Below are 17,418 nucleotides of genomic sequence, written 5' to 3'. Positions count from 1 at the left end.
TTCAATGTCATCACTAAGCATGATGTCAGTAGCTACTATGTACGCATATGCATCATTGACATTCATCTCATTCCGATTCCAAACCTCATCCACTACTGCATAGTGGATCGAAATCTCGCGATTCTTGGAAGGGCGGGTTGTTTTGTCTAAGACATCACCGTAATCTAAAATAACCTCATGCGTTGGAATAGATGAGTGAGCGATGGTCAGATTCAAACTAGGGTCACTAGTTGGTGTCGTTTTCCTCTTTTGGAGTTGTGAATCTTTTAAACCAAGGGGTCTGCCACACTTCAGGGTCGGAGCAGATGATTAGTTAGCCGCCAATGCACCGAGTCGTGTGGATGGTGCGGCCTCCCCACCTTCGGGGATAGTTCAGCCTTCCCAAGTGGAATTACAATGTACGCGTGGTACCTTACAGGTACGTTTGCAGCGGGTATATGTGATTTTGTCACCTTAGCTAGATCAGTAAAAGCATCATACATTCTTTGAGCAATGCTCTGAAGATCTATAATTCATCGCACTTTAGTTTCAAATTGGACAATGCGGGGATCTAAATGAGTCATAGTGGGAACATACCACGATAATTTGCAAAGTTCTCCAGAAACGTTAGCATGCTTATCTCCCCTTAACGACAGGAATACTACCTTATCAAAGTGACAACCGCAAAACGTACGGGAAAGAGATCTCTTGTCAAGGGCTCTAAATAGCAAAATATTGATGGCGTATCATAACCGACATAGATTCCTATTTTTCTTTGAGGACCCATTTTGGTACGTAGTCACGAAGCTATTGGCACATAGACTGCGCACCCAAACACACGTAAATGTGAGACGCCAGGCTCGTATCCAGTAACCAATTGTAACAGTGAATGGAGTTGGGTAGCGGTGGGCCTCGTGCGAACCAACATAGTTGTGTGCAATATTGCATAGCCTCAGGCAGATACCGGCAGTTTGGTTCACATAACCAAAAGTCCGAGCTATCAATTGAAAGCACTTTATGAAAGCTTATGACAAGCCATTTTGGGTGTGAACATGGGGTACAAGATGTTCCATATCAATCCCAACTGACCTGCAATAATCGTCAAAAGTCTGTGACGTAAATTCTCCAGCATTATCCAGTCGAATCGACTTGATCGGATAATCAGGGTGGTAAAGCCTTAGCTTAATAATTTGTGCTAGGAGTTTCACAAATGAAGCATTGTGTGTGGACAATAGAAACGTGTGACCATCGTGTCGATGCATCAACCAGCACCATAAAGTAGCGAAATGGCTAGTTGGATAAGTCCACAAATATCCCCTTGAATCCTTTGAAAAAACTTAGGAGGGTTGTGAATAATCTTTGTAATTGAAGGTTGAGTATTCAACTTCCCCAAAGAACACGCTTTGCATGGCAGGAATCCAATGTAAGGAGGTAAATGATGCCCATGTGATGATTTGAGGATACGGCGCATCATATCACGTTCGGGATGTCCCATACGGTCATGCTAAAGTAGCAAAATGCTCTAGAACTCAAGCACAGGGCCGGCCATATGGTGGGCTTCTATGTCGGAAATGGTTGTTATGTACAACCTACTCATAAGACATTCTAACTTTTCATGAATACGCTTCTGACCATACTCGTAAGAAGTGATACAAAGAAATTCATATCCATTATCTTCAGTGGTTTCAATATGATATTGATTATCTCGAATATCTCTAAAACTCAGCAACGTTCTTACGGAACGTGGAGAATAAAAGGCATCTTTAATGGTTAAGACAATACCATTAGACAACATTATACGGGAATTTTCGTATCTTTCAATCAGGTTAGATGAGTCTGAGAGAGTTGTCAGATGTGTGTTCTTAGGTACAAAGTTAGTAAAATAGTGTAGCTCACGCAATATGGTGTGCTTGGTAGCACTATCAGCCGGACAACTAACTTCCTCACTAGACATACCTAGAAATAAATTGATTGAATTGGTCACATGCATACATATAATTCCATTCATTCAATTAATCAATTCGAGAAATAATATTCATAATTCAAAACAAATCAAAACCAAACAAATTATTCCAAATACTTAAGAAAAATTGTCCAAAAATTAAACCATAAACCTAAAAATTAGGGGGGGGTTCGGCCACTCCTAGTGGGTTGGGCCCCTAGGAGTAAAACACCCTAAAAACATGTCTAGAAGAATACAAACTTAGTCGTCCTTAAGAGTTGATGCCTCCTGAAAATCTAATATCGCCATGGATGTAGTAGCATCTTTGGGATGTTCCACATGCGCAAAGTTAAACTCACGACGGAAATGATACTTGGCCTTAGGGGCAAGGGTTGACACTTTTGGGTCAAATTTCCTCCCTTGGGTAGGCCTTAACTCTATTGACCTTGGGCCCGTAGTGGAGCTTGCCGCCCATTTCCACGGCCACAACGATTTTTACGTCATTTGTGGCTGCTAGAATTAGTCGCATATGCTTCAGGCGCGACGTTCGAGCCAGTGAGTCGAGCTTGATGATTTTCATCAAAAGCTACTGTTTAGCGAGAAGTAAAATAGACATCAAATCCGAAAATTTGGTGAACTTCTACGCCCTATATTGTTACTGCAAGACAATATTGATGGCATGGAAGGTCGAACAGGCCTTCTCCATGAGATCTGATTCGGTTAAGTCCACTTTACAGAACTTAAGCAGTGATTGGATTCTACAAACTTCAAAGTTGTGTTCATTGACGGATTTAAAGTCTTAGAAGTGTAGATGCTGCCAGTCATGCCTTGCTTCAAGCAAGTAAATGTCTTTCTGGTGATCGAAACAGTTGGCCAGAGTAAGCCAAATGGTGTGTGGGCCCTCCTCAGTGAGGTACTTGGTCTGTAGAGCATCATGGATGTGTCTTCGAATGAAAATCATTGCAATAGCTTTCTGAGCTTCATCGACGGGTTTGTCGTCCGTAGGTGCCTTAATGGTGGCTTTAATACCCTTTACAGTAAGATTGAGCTTCACGTCTTGAACCTACTTCAGGTAGTTTCTTCCAGATACTTCCAGAGCAGTGAAATCAATCATTTTCAAGTTCGACATGTCCCTAAAACCGAGTGTACAACAAAACGTGGTTAGTCATATGGTAATCCATAGACATACATCGTAGAACATACGGGTTCTATAGACATTTATTGGTTTAATTTAAACATGAAAGCTACAAGTTTCATGTGGTAAATTTTGAATGAAAACTTCGGGTTTCAAAGGTACTAAATATGAAACTATAGGTTCAATTTAGTTTTAGGAATGATTAGTTCATAAAAGAGAGGTTCCTATAAGAACACATAATGCAATATGTTGATTTAAGTGTAATGGATTTGAGTTGCTTCAGGAACTCAAGTGTGAGAGCTTCTGGATTACGAAATGATGTCAATGGTTTAAAGTATAAAAATAAATTATTGAATCGTTAATGTCTAAAAGTGATCTTCAGGTCAATAATTTTGGATTAATTATCAGATTAATGGACTTCAGGTCACTTTTGATTAATTTAATATATCGGGACCAAACAGGATCAATCGTAGAAGCAAAATAATGACAAACGGGTCGTATTAGCTTCGGTTGGTGATAAACCAAGTGATCAATTAAATTAGAATTAATTAGCGTAAACCAAAGTACCCCCCAAAAAAAATATTTTGGGCATGATTTATAACGCGGGGATGCCAAAAATTGACATTGCGTCAAAAAAATAACATGGGAGTGGGCCCTGCAATTCGGCTGCATGCTGATTGGGTCACTAGAGGGCTGTAGGCCTCTAGGTCGTGTGGTCTGGGGAGCCCAACAACAGAAGGTTGCTGGTTTTGGGCCTAAAAACCATGCACGGGTCAAGCCAGCCCAAGGCTGACTTGCGGGTTGGTGCAGGGAAAACCAGCCGAAGCTGGGTTTAGGATTTTTGGGTCGGGGCTGGTCAAGCCCAACAGCAAAGGCTATGGGCAAGTGGGCCGAGGGCTGGGATGAAGCCTAGCTAGTTATGGACTATTGCGGGCAGGCCGAATCATGGGACAAGAAAAAGCCCAGCAGCAAAGGCTGCTAGAGTTAGGCTAGGGACGCGCGGGACAAAGGCCAAGAAGGCTGCAGGCTTCTTGGTTTGGGCTGGGTCGGCGCAGCAAAGCCCAAAGGGCTGTTGCCGTGTGGAAGGTGTCAAAACGACACCGTTCCATGATATGGTCCACGCGGTTGGGCTTCAGGCCAGAGGCGGTGGTTCGACAGAAATGCCAAGGTGGTTTAGCGGCTGTGCCGCACAATTCCTAAAATTATATATATATTTTTTTCAACTTTTCTAGGGTCTAAAATACTTTAAATTGCTTCTAATTTATTTATATGCTTTGACTCACAAATTCCATATAGCAATATAATTGCATAATGCATGAAACATATATATATTGACAAATATATGAAACATATACAATATATATATATATATATATCGGAAGGAAAATATAAACATAGGGGGTTCATGCATCATGGGGAAAGTTTTCATGGTTCGTGGACGTTCCAAATATCTTCCTTTATTTTAAGCATACCTGATTGACAGAAAACAAATAAAAGCCTTTAAATTTTGTACAAGAGAGCCTCCTCCTACGATCTTTCAGTCCCTTAGTTTCTGACAAGAGCGGGTTGATAACGTTTTGTAGGCCTGTTTGATTGAACTATTTTAAGGGAATAGAGATAGGAGGCCGATGACAATAAGAGAGAGATTTAATTGTAAGGTGTGTTATCATCCCATTGTGCCTTTATTTATAATGGCATGATAAGTTAAATCCTTACACTTTTAGAATTACAACTCTAATAAGATTTTAATTACTAAAAGAAATATTCAAATCTATCTCTAGATACATTAGGATTTACATATGACTGCAACATCATGTTCATTTATTTAATTCTTTTTTATTTGTAAAAAAACGTGTGACAAATGGTGACTGTCGCTCTTATTTTTGTTTTTATTGAAAAGGAAGAATTAATAAAATTCTAATTCGTCCTCGGCGCACCGCGTTGGCTGTACCGAATCCTCAGTCTCCTCCTCCGACCGTCCAAAACACCGAAAAAAAAAATAGGATTCCGCTCCGATCCTTTCCGTGTACCCGCAGCAAAAGCCACAGAACCACCCAGCCGCGCGAACTGCGCACCATTTGCCTCTGTTAGTTCATCTCAGACTGTGGGGCTGCTATCGTGCGCACATAGTTTCGAACACCCACACACACACACACAGAAGTTGCAGAGTCAGTTTTGAGAGAGGAAGAGGAGACTGAGAGCATGGGAGATCTCTACGTTTGGCTCATCTCCTTCTTCTTCCTCATTGCCCTGCTCGCCCTTGTTGTTTTCCAGGTCAATCCCTCCCCAAACCTCCCTTCAATTTCAATTTCAATTTATTTATTTTAATTTCACATTTATCCCTGAAAAGGAAGAAATTTTATGCCTTGATCACCCAAATGTCACTTTTAGTTTAAAGGGTCTCCGTATTTATCTGAATGTGTGTGTGTTTCTGTCAATTTTTTATATTTTGGCTATACGAGAATGAAGAGATTAGGTACTTGCTAGATATGATTGAAATACATTTTCCCTTTTGGCTAAATTATGTGTTGTGTGTGTTTTTGAGATGTAGCACGTCGGTTTCTGCTTAATTCGAGCTTAATCGTGGATTGTTATGGCTTAATTCGTAGCGTTCTTAACTAGTTATCATTCAAATGCATTTTTTTTTTGCTTATGTAGGATGCTTAGGGTCCTTTTTCTTTTTAGTTCGTTTACGTTATTATTCTTTTGGAATGGGGTTCGTCTGCCCCTTAGTTTCTTTATGTTTCTTGCGGTGTTGGGATTAAGTTTTCCAAGATTCATGGATGTTTACTTAGGACAAAGGTTGGAATGGTTTAACCACGGTTTAAGCACAGTATCAACAAGGAGGAGTTTCGTTGGAAGAATTTCCTGCTGTCTGCCAGACAATAGAAAATTTATCAAACTGAAAAACTTTCAGCAAAGTTTCTAATTTTGGTCGAAGACATCTTTGGCTGAATTCCATACTCCTTATGTAATGCATGGAACATAAAGTTTCGTGGTTTTTACATTTTACGTTGGTAGTTACTAGTTAGGGATTTTCTATTGCTGCCGTTTTTTGCCTTTGGTTTTACAAGTTACTGGATTTGGATCGGTAACCCCCATTGCGTTATTTTTAGGGTAGCTTGTTGTGAAGCTTCATCGCCAATTAATCTGGCGATGGTAATGCTAATGGCTGTAAGGGCAGCAGTTTGAATCGAAATGGCTGGTGCTAAGATTATGTTGGGACATAGATATAACTATATTTTATCTGGTGTGAAGTGGTATCCTGGATATATGGTTAATTTTTATACACACTATAGCATCTATGTGGTATAATAATATTGCTACTCTTGTATAGCTTAGCAATATGAAACATGAAATTTAACACTTACAAAATTGGTGCAGCTGATGTGTCTGGCGGATCTTGAGTTTGATTATATCAACCCTTATGACTCTTCAACTCGGATAAACAGAGTGATTTTGCCAGAGTATATCACAGAAGGAGTTTTGTGCGCTCTTTTTCTTATAACAGGGCATTGGTGCATGTCACTGTTTTGTGGTCCGTACCTCTATTATAATGTGAAACTGTAAGTTCTCGTGCATTCTATATATTTCTGATGCTATGCATTGTGATTATTGCAAAGTTAGAATCTAAGCAACAGTAAGGAAAAACGTTCAAGCTAGGATTACCAAAACCGATAAATATACAAAAATACGAGTCGATGGAAAATCAAACAAAAAGGGAAATAATCGTTGAGATGATCGACAAGAGAAACTGTCAGAAGCTAGAGTTGACTGGGGGTGTTGAGGATCGAGAGCTATATGTTTAAATTCTTTATATATAGTTTTGTTCAGAATTGTAGACATAAGCACACCCTTATATATAAATATGTGACAGTGGGGTGGAAAGCGCAAAATTTCATATAAATGGTGTGTAATATTCTATCCAGAAAAATAGTAGAACGCTTCTCCAGGGCTTCAGACACCATTGCTGAGTTTTTATTACATGGAAATGGTATGTTGCTCGATGATGAGACTCAAACCCCAGCTTCATGGATCATATAATGCTATACCCGTGATTTATGGACACGTTTATGCTTTTAGTGCAGTGATCGTGACTTGGTTTTGAGCTACTGAATGTGCTGTCTGTTTTGTTTTATGTTCTAATCATCCTCTCTTTTGATTAGGTATATGAGAAAGAATCATCTGGTAGATGTTACCGAGATATTCAATATGCTTCACAAAGAAAAGAAGATACGGCTTTTCAAACTCTTCTATCTTGTTTTCCTCCTGTTTCTCTCAATATTCTGGTACGGTTGCTCAGACGGTTGCACTTCTTCCTTAAATTATTCCTTTCTTTATGTTCATTACTGCTTAGTTACATTCTCTTGCTCGTATATTTGTTGTAGGATGATTCTAACTGCATTGGAAGACCATGAGTAAGTGGGGGACAATGGCGGCCTTAACTGAGTGCTTACGGGAAAGATTTAGTGTCGAAACTACTACCCTGTCTTCGCAGTTCCTACTATTTACTGCTCCTTTTTCGTGATTTATTGCCACTAAATTACAAATGGTGTAGTTTGGGGGACAATGATCGAGGTTGTATGATTGTGGGATGGTAAATTAATTTGGTATAGTTGTGTCACTTCTCACAACGCTTCTGTTACAACTGTAGTTTGAGGTATTTAGGTTGTGTTTTCGTAGATTGGCAGGTTCAAGCAATCTGTATTCATGGGTTGCTGTCTCGAATTGTGTGTTTTCAACTCATCAGTTTGGTCTTTTATGTTATGTTCCAAATTCATCAATTTCGTCATTCATCTCTTGATCAAGTTATCGATGTTGTCCTTGCCGTCCAACTCCGTTAATAAATCCGCTAGTGCGCTAATGTGGCAACCATGTGAGGCTCACAAGGCCAATTAGTTGATGCCATGTGGAATAATAAAAGGAATTAGGTTTTTCAACGATGATTTACCGTGATGCTGAAATCCCTCTCCTTATTTCTTCTCCGGCGTTCCAATTTGGAGCCCCCCTTTTTAAATCATGTTGTTTATCATCAGAGGTCTATCAAAAACTTTCCTCCAGCTCTTTGTCAGACGAAGCTCTTATCTGATACGTGCTGCAGCGCAGCTTCCCGTAAGAGAAATTATATTACCTTGGAGTCAGAAGACATGGAATGGAAATTATGTCGTCCCAGTGAAAATTAGGTCTTAAATTATTATTTTTATCAGAAAAAATAGTCGTTGAATTATAAAAATATGTCAATTACATCCCTAATATTATATTCAATTTTCTGTGAATTTAAGTCACATTACTTGCATGTGATACACATTGAATGATAGATTGGTAATTCACATAAAGAAAGTGTATGGAATTAACTTTGGAGGATAAATTAGACATTAGATTTGCAACCTATATAAATGTTAGGGTTTATAGGCGAGAAAATAACGGTATTACACTCTAAAGTATGTCAAGTGACTTAAGTTGACGAAAGATTGGATAAAATAGTTTTGAATATAATAGTAAGGATGAAATTAGCAATTTTTAATGAATTTAGGACTTAATTCTACCAAAAAAATAATTCAGAAACTTAATTTTTTCTGAGGTAATAGTTTAGGGACTAAATCGGAACTTTATCCTATATTAAATATAGTGAAGTGTGTTTCGATGGCCATTTTTTTGGTGGTTTGCAGTGAATGCCAAGCTTATACAAGATTCTTTATCTCCTTTAATCATCTGATGGAAATCTTTTCAAGAAAGAAAACAAGCGTTTCCTTATGGTTGCTACACAAATTAAGCAGTTTTTGAAGAAAAATTAAATTAAGCATTTGACATTGGTGAAGGAGAAAGAGAACCGATGAAAATTTCAAGAAAGTTGCTCATGTCATTTGAAGAAAAATTAAATTAAGCATTTGACTTGTCTAGAAAATTTGCTCCTATCTTTACCACATATTTTTTCCTAGCTAACCCAAAGAGTACCATATGAGGTTCAAGAAGATGAAACAGTGATTGAAGGAGAGAGAGAGAGAGAGGAGATGGTCTGGACTCTGGAGGGAGGAAAGATGTGGGGGTTGAATTGTTTTTCATTTTTTATGGTTATTTTTCATTGTATTTTGATTTTTAAGGAAGAAATTTACCATAATGTTCATGACACTTCAACAATTTAATGGTTTTGTTGAAGGAATTGACTTGACAGAATAATGTAAACCAGGACACAAAATTAAGTGTCATTGCTAAAAATAAACACCTTTTTTTTTTTTGCGATTTTAATGAGTTCTTTTTGTTCCTTTTTCAATTTTCATATTATCGGTGAAAGGAGAGGACACTAGTGGAATACTGAACCTTGATTTTAAATAGTGGGAAACTGTTGAATTTGGAGAGTAATTGATTTCTTTATTCAAATGATGTTTAATTTTAGTTTAATTTAATTACAAGCAGAATTTGTAAAAGGAAGAGAGAGGGAAAGTCAATTGCCCAAGTAATTGATTTTAGACGTCACGTTCAATATTATATTTTTATGTGCACTTCGGTTCAAGAACTTTTTCTGCTAGGAAAAGGACATGTATGGGATGTATGGGATGGGCTCATCAATGTCGTTCTAATCTTATAATAATTTATATTGGGTCATTCTTACATGACAATGTGATATTATTTTACTATACAAATTTTATAATTCAAAGCGTTTATTATGTATCATCATCAATGTTATAAAAGGGATAGGCACTAATTAGGCGGCAGACATGAGCTTAACACCTAGATGTCTAGGTGGGGGTCTAGCGGTTTTTTTTTTAATTTTAATTAAATTTATTATATAATATATAAATAAGTGTCCACTTAAACTTAAATATATATATATAATTGTATTAGGATATATAAATTATAAAATAGAATGACATATAAATTATAAAATATTAGAATATATTGAAAATATCATTGAAAATATCATTGAAAATATAGGGAACAAGCATATAAGTGTTAATCTAAGTATTCAACAAGTCTCTTACAATTTATTGAAAAAATAAAATGCAAAATAAAATGTATCTATTTTCTGTCTAAATGAGAGTCGTGACCAAGGCAGGTCTCCTAAACAGGTCTAAGTGCCCCTTCTTAATTTTCAAATACCTAGGGTTTAATTATGGCGATGGCCAGCCGCCTAGCGCCCACGCTACCTTTGAGGGTTGCGGCCATTTGAACCATGGTACATCTTTGAAGTTGTAGAAGATTTGGTAGATTGGGACTGAGAACTTGGTCAACGTGTTGGGCGTTAAGCCTTCTTTCTTCAGGGAATGGTTCCTGCTAGGGGTGGGTAAACGGGTATAGGAACCGCAGGTCGGGGCGGGTAATTAAGGTTCGAGGCGGTACGGGCCGGTTCCTAATTTATAAAAAGAGAAACGGGGCGGGGCGGGGCGGGGCTTTGAAATTTTAAGTTCGGGCCGTTCCAAAAGTATAGAAAAACAGCTACCCGGACCGGCCCGTTTGTAATTGCAATGGACGGACGAGATTTAAGAGATCATCTCTCCATCCAATCTTAACTGTTAGTTTTAGGTCTCCTCGTCCTCGACCTCGATTCTATCACTCGAGTCCTCGAACTCGATTCTCTCTCGCCGTCTCATCGTCATCCTCACCATCTGAAACCTCGATTTCCTCGAGATGTTGAGGCCTTTCTTCCAGCACTACCACCTTATCATCGTCCAGGACGGCGACCCGTCGAAGGTGATCAAGGTCCCAGAGGTCTTTGACTACGAGCTCTACAACCGCAACGACATCAACCGGATTATGGGTCCCAAGGCGTCCTGCATCTCCTTCAAGGACTCTGCTTGCAGATGCTTCGGCTACATGGTCTCCAAGAAGAAGTACATCTACACCATTGACGACGATTGCTTTGTAAGAATCACTTTCGGGTTTCGAAAATTTGGGATCTTAATTAGGGTTGTTTTGGATGTGGGATTTGATTTTTGAGTTAAAAAGGTTGGATCTTGGTGGGTTTTGTTGGATTTTTTGAAGTTTTGTTGTTCAATTGAATTTCAATTCGACTCAAATTGATTAGTTTGTGATGAAATTTTGTTGCTTTTGTTGTTTAGATCTGTTTATGTTGCTCATGTTTGACTTAACCTCATCATTTACTTTTGTTAATGGACTTTACTTGCTTTGATCTGTTTATGCTGCTAAGTGATGAAGTCAGGTCACTTAAAGGCTCTTGTTCAGATTGGAAAACCAAACTTAAAATACCATTGGAATAGAAATTTTAGATCTTGTTCAAATTGGCAAACCAGAATATGAATTAAGATTTCAAATGTTTGGTATAGTATGATTTAAAGCATATCCCATTTTGGCCCACAACTTGCATGTGACCCAGATCCCATTTGTTTGCAAGTTCGTCGTGGTGGTGGTGTGCCTCAGTGCAGCGAAGCAGAGAGAGGGAGGTCGAGAAAGTTCTGAGTTTTGCCTTCTTTCTGTTAGTCAAAACCGAAAAAAAAAAAGTAAGAGGACCCATGGACCCGTCCCGAACCGGCCCGTTTCAAACGGGCCGAGTTAGTTCCGATTCCTGTTATTAGATTTGCAATACCCGACCCGGCCCGTCCCGTTTTCTTTTTAAGCGGGTCCGGTCCGGTCCCTCCAAATTTGGGCCTGGCCTGGCCTGTGCCCACCCCTAGTTCCTGCACTTATTTCTTGGCTTGTTTTTGTTGTTGGATTACTTCTCGTCCATCTTCTTCTAAATGACATTTGAGTCATTTCGAGGTTAACTTAGGTGCATTATTGGCTCACCTAACATCATCCAAAGTGCATGTTTATGGGCCAAAGCATACGAGTTTGCCAGGGTTAAATCCTCACACATGATCAGTTCTCCAAACAAAAGACATTCGGCCAGAAATCCTTCCAAGAATGTTGCTTTAGCTATTGTGGAGCATCTTTTTCGAGTCAATCTTGATGTTAGACAGGTAGTAATACTTCTTCTTGATTCAATAGGACAAATATTCCTCGGTGAAAACTAAGGAAGTTCGTTGAACGGGATTGACCGTGGCTATAGGGTGTACCAATCTTACGCCTCGTCTTGTAGAACTGTTGTCACGCCCCGATCCCGACATACGTCCAACATCAACACGTGATGTAGCACATCCCTGTTTATTTATCATGTCTCGTCTCCGAGACAAGACCAAAAATAATCAATGATTTAACCATGCAGTCATTTCCTCTATTTCATGGTTGCATCTAACATTTGCGTTAGATTGCCTATATACCTTAAGAAGGGATCAAGCCATTCGTAGTTTATCATTCACTATACTCCAATGTTTATCATAGTACGTTCAAGCAGAAAGGCATAGCACTCCTCAATTATTAGAACTTGATAAGCATGAAATTACTAGGTTTAGAGCTACATAACAAACTCACATGACATTCAAGATTTTCATTCCATCCATCATATAAATCATTATGTTTTCAACATGATACCTCAGTCCACATCATGTAGCATGTCAAAGAACCAACGAAGCACAATATTATTCTCAAGCCATATTGATCGACTAATCTAATCATAATAATAACAATCATATCCAATGTCATTCCACAATCACATCAATTAATCAATTCCATGAATAAAAAAATGCACGATCTTAACATCTAACTACGTTAATCAATCAATAAATAACATATCATTTCACGAATTTAATTAAAGAACTCTACATAATTCCCTACTTGGATTATAAGTAATAACATGGTAAATCTAATTTATATTCACAATGTCTACTGTGGTTAATCCCCATTTACTCAAATCTAGGGTTCCAGACTAACTTTGTGGAAATGAGCAAGAGCAAGGATTATGGACCACTCAACGGAATCCGAATAAAATATGGCACCTACCGAAACGTTCCAAGTATAACTAATCCTCATCACCCATAGTATACGTATGGTCCCCCATTGTGGATATACCAAGCAGAACCATAGGCAGAATCTAAGTGTGCAGGCAGTGATCACCCATCACAGATATACCAAGCATGATCACCCCTGAAATACGTATGGTCCCCTATTGTGAATATACCAAGCAGGACCACATCCTAACTCTAGGTAGTGATTATCCATCATGGATATACCAAGCATGATCACTCCTAGAATGCGTATGGTCCCCCATTGCAGATAAAGCAAGCAGAACCATAGGCATAGTCTAATAACGTAAGCAGTGATCACTCATCGCGGATATACCAAGCATGATCACTCATAAAATGTGTATGGTCCCCATTGTGGATAAACCAAGCAAAGCCATAAGCATAGTCTAATCATACAGGCGGTGATCACCCATCATGGATATACCAAGCATGATCACCCCTGAAATACATATGGTCCCCCATCACAGATATACCAAGCAGAACCATCCATGTACCACTGCTACATGGTGTAGTAAGTTTAACATACAACCTACCTTTACTCAACCCCTATAAGTTACCACGTAGACATCTACACTATCAACTTCTCATGGCCATTAACTAACATGTCACACAAGCATATAAGTTCTACAGAATACTTCTAAAGGGATTCTAGACTCACATTGTCATAATAGTTTTCTTACATATCATTCATATTATCAAGAAGATAAATACACATATATATTGCAACAAGGCGTCCCATACACATAAACCGATGTATATATTACTTAGGATAGCTCACTGACCAATATAGGCCCACCAAGCCCTACTTAGTCTCAAGTAATACTAGTATTTAAGAACGATCAAGAACACCTAGAGCAAAACCAACCCTAGTAAATCAATTAGGAAGATCCACCCATCAGATTTCCAATTCGTAAGTTTTTAAGGTCCTAAAATAATACATACAAATCTATACTAAAATATGGTGACGATCTAACGATCGGTTCATTGTTTACTATAAAGGTCAAGGGGTGGAAATCTACGAAACTAGGCTCAAACAACGAAATCACATCAAACAAATGTCAAAATTGAATTAAGAATATGGAATTTAGCCTAGAAATATAAAGTTGGCCCATTGGCCACGAGCTGTCGTGTGCGGCGATTTTTGTTGAACGGAAACCTAATTTTCGGACTAACTCTAAAAATTACCAAATTTTAAAAAATTTAGAACACAACAAGGGGAAGAACTTTCATACCTGAGCTGAAGTCCAATTTGCTCGGGAAATACCTGAAATCTGACACGGTTCACTGGAAAACCCTAGAATGGGTGATCGTTAAATTGACGTTACCTGGACTCCGATGCCTTGAACCGTGGATGGATCTTGCTCCTAAATTCGAGGAGAGATGAGTGGAGGTGGTAGCAAGCATTGGGAAAAGCCAAAATGACAAAATCACCGTCGTGAATGCCAGAGAAGACATCGTGAAATCGCAACCAAAAGCCGTCAAGTTTATGTGGGAATAAAATTTGGGACGATGCCAAGTTATTTGGTACTGATGGTTCCTTGTGATTCGTTGGAGAAACGCTGTGAAAGGCATCATAATTTCTGGCAAGACCGAGTCGGATCACTTTGGTCGAAGGGGGTCCGAGTTAGCTGGTTCCTCCCTCCCCTCATTTCCCTCATTTCTCTCCTTTTTGATTTGCTAGTTTCTCCCCTCATTTCCCTCCTTTCTCTTCTCTTCTTCCCATCTCATCCATACACATGGCACTCAGATTGCTGCTCCATATTAATGGTTAATTACTATTTTACCCCTGTATTTAACCGCTAATTTCTCATTCATTAAAACTTCGTTTCACGAACGGTTTTTGCCTACGCACTCATGAGGTCAAGCTCTATCCAAATATGTAAATAAAAGTGACAAAACATATAGGAATTAAATACGTCCTCGAAAAGTTCTTTTAGTTCATTAAAGGTGTTTTCGTCCTTTTACTTATCGACAAAAAATCTATACGCCGTAATTATAAACTCATCAAAACTAAGAATACGAAATACGTAATTTTAAATAGTGAAATATGGGGATGGGATTTCACAACAGTAGCAAAAATCTTGCACATGAGCACGTCATTGTAGAGGATCAAGGCACTGCAGTAGTGCTTAAGGTGTTTTTTCGAATCATTGTCCCCCTTGAAGAAGGTGAAATGAGGCATGTTGAACTTGCTAGATGGGTCCGTCCACTTGATCTTGTATGTGAAAGAGTGACATGCTCATGCTGGTTATATCCCTTTAAAATGCTTTGTATGTGGTCTCAGTGTGTTGGCCCAATCATGAATGTACATTTGCCAGCATGCCAAATCCGAAGTGAACGCTTCTCTGAGCTCACAGGCAAAAATAAATGTTCGATGTGGGAGTGTACACTGCCAAAACACTAGGTTTGTGGCTGGTTGAATGGCTACTTGTCGAGATGCCATTGGAAGAAACGTCATCATCTGCCCTCGTCCTGCTTTGAGACACCTTGTCAGGAGTGCGTTGCGTCTCGATGTGCTCAAGGTATTGACTCATCAAGGTTGTTGTTGGATAAATATCAACAATCAATGATAAATTTATATATGATAATAATTAATAATAAATACAAATAGATAATTAAGCAGAGTATAAGTAAAATGAAATTAATATTAAACAGAAAAGTTGAAGATCGAGGCTTGTGTACCGCAATGTCCTTGAAACAAAATTTCATCCTTACTCTGATGGACGTCTCTTCACCAGAATTCAATGATCTAAGTCAAGATTCCAGCATTAGAAAACTAGACTTCTGGCGAATATCTTTGTGGTACTCTCAGGATGTTTTGTCTGTATGGATTGATGATTTTCAGTGGGTTGAATGATATGCAGATATATGTATTTATTGTGGTCATATGCCTGTTCGCAACAGATATGTTTTTCATACTCTCAGACTTCATCTGAAAAGATGAATCTGTTGAAAAATAAAAAGATTAATTAAATTTGAAATTAATTTAATAAATTAAAATAATTATTGAATTTAATTATTAGAGCCCAAGCCCAAGAGCCCCAAGGCCCAAGGCTCATCTTTTGATAATTAATTATATATTAAATATATATTAATTACTAATTAATTATCACACTTCAAAGCCCAAACCCAAGGTTGAGCCCAAATTTGCTCTCAATGGTCCATCACTGCAATCACTTTCTAATAAGGACAAAGTCTTATAAAGTGAGAGAACCTTTTGGTGGTGACCAATGTCGGACAATGAAATGTTTACTTAAAGTTTCCAACAGTTGTCTGCTGTGTGACAACATTCATCTCTATGACCTGCTGACACACCCCGACCCGGAATGTCCACTTGGACTCCGAATCGAGTTGTGTTGGCCGACACCTGGAGGGTGATGAAGCCATAATGTGCAGTGTAGTGGAAGAAGAATGTGAATAAATTTAAACCTAAAAGTGCCTAATCAAAAGAGTGTGTGGGTCTTGCCAAGATAGGTATGGATCACCATTCAGGGTGGACGAGTTTGGTTGATAGGTATCTATATGATTGATGAAACTGTAAGCACAACGGGTTCGAAATTTAAGCCTGGATGAATCAAATAGGCTGAAAAATAGGGTGAGAAAACCTCCGATTCAATCGTCAATTTAATAGTTAGGCCGGTCGGTCTAGTCTGAGCCAAATTCAAGATGAAAAACCTCGGCCGGTTGGACTGAATCGGTTAAGAACTGCAATCGAATCGCTGGAATAAGTCGAAGGCTAAGGAGCGAATCTGGGTCGAGTAGGTAATGCTGGGTTTGCCACGCGAAGGCCTAAGCTTGTTGAATTGAATCTGATGGTTGGGCCAGCTATGGTTGGGGGTGTTTGGGGGTGTTTGGCTTCAAAGGCAATTGTTGGGGTAGCTCTATAGGCCTGCACACCTTGGGCTTGAGCCACTAGGTTCTAACTTTAGCATACGACGATGGCCTCTTGGCTTGGGTTGCTTGCATTGGTCTACTAGGCTGTAGTAGTGCTTCGTGGTGGCGCCAAGGGTCATTTAGCCATCATGCTCAGCCGCAAGAAGCGGTGGCGTATGGCTACGTCATGTTCTCCTTTCTCCAGTCTATGTCAAGGTACGTAAAGCGTACCGTTCATCGTAGTTTCAAAATTTTCAACCATGTCTCCTTTCCCTAGGGCACGCAAACAAGGAATTAAAATTCGAAGATTGGGAGCATCTAGAAAAATTCAAAGAGGGGGAAAATTCTGAAAGGAATTGCGAGGGCTTCTTCGAGATTTGAGTTTAACTCTCAATGAAAGCACCAATTTGTGTTAGCAAAAATTCGTTGTCTTAACGAATCACAAAGCAATTAAACACCTATGATCAAAGACCAAAAGGCAGGTGCCCAAGGAGTGTTGGGGAGGGTTGGCCAATGAATTTTTTATGCCTATATTAGTTTTCTAAAGAAAAAAAAAAAAAAGAGTTTAGGTCTTAATTGCGTGCAAAAACTTACCAGAACTTGTTGTAGAATAGAGTATTTATAGGAGCATA

The 17,418-nt window shown here is 38.9% G+C and overlaps 1 protein-coding gene across 1 annotated transcript; it reads left to right on the top strand.

Moving 5' to 3' along the window:
- Positions 1-4,908: 4,908 nt before the first annotated feature.
- On the top strand, positions 4,909-7,840 carry LOC103437195 (protein cornichon homolog 4). Its single transcript, XM_008375654.4, has 4 exons — positions 4,909-5,330; positions 6,441-6,622; positions 7,223-7,345; positions 7,445-7,840. Exons 1-4 carry the CDS (start codon positions 5,259-5,261, stop codon positions 7,476-7,478), a joined length of 411 nt encoding a protein of 136 aa, XP_008373876.1. The 5' UTR covers positions 4,909-5,258; the 3' UTR covers positions 7,479-7,840.
- Positions 7,841-17,418: the final 9,578 nt, after the last annotated feature.

Source organism: Malus domestica, chromosome 04 (assembly GCF_042453785.1).
Source record: "Malus domestica chromosome 04, GDT2T_hap1".
Classification (NCBI taxonomy): Eukaryota; Viridiplantae; Streptophyta; class Magnoliopsida; order Rosales; family Rosaceae; genus Malus; species Malus domestica.
This window is presented reverse-complemented; position numbering and strand designations above follow the sequence as displayed.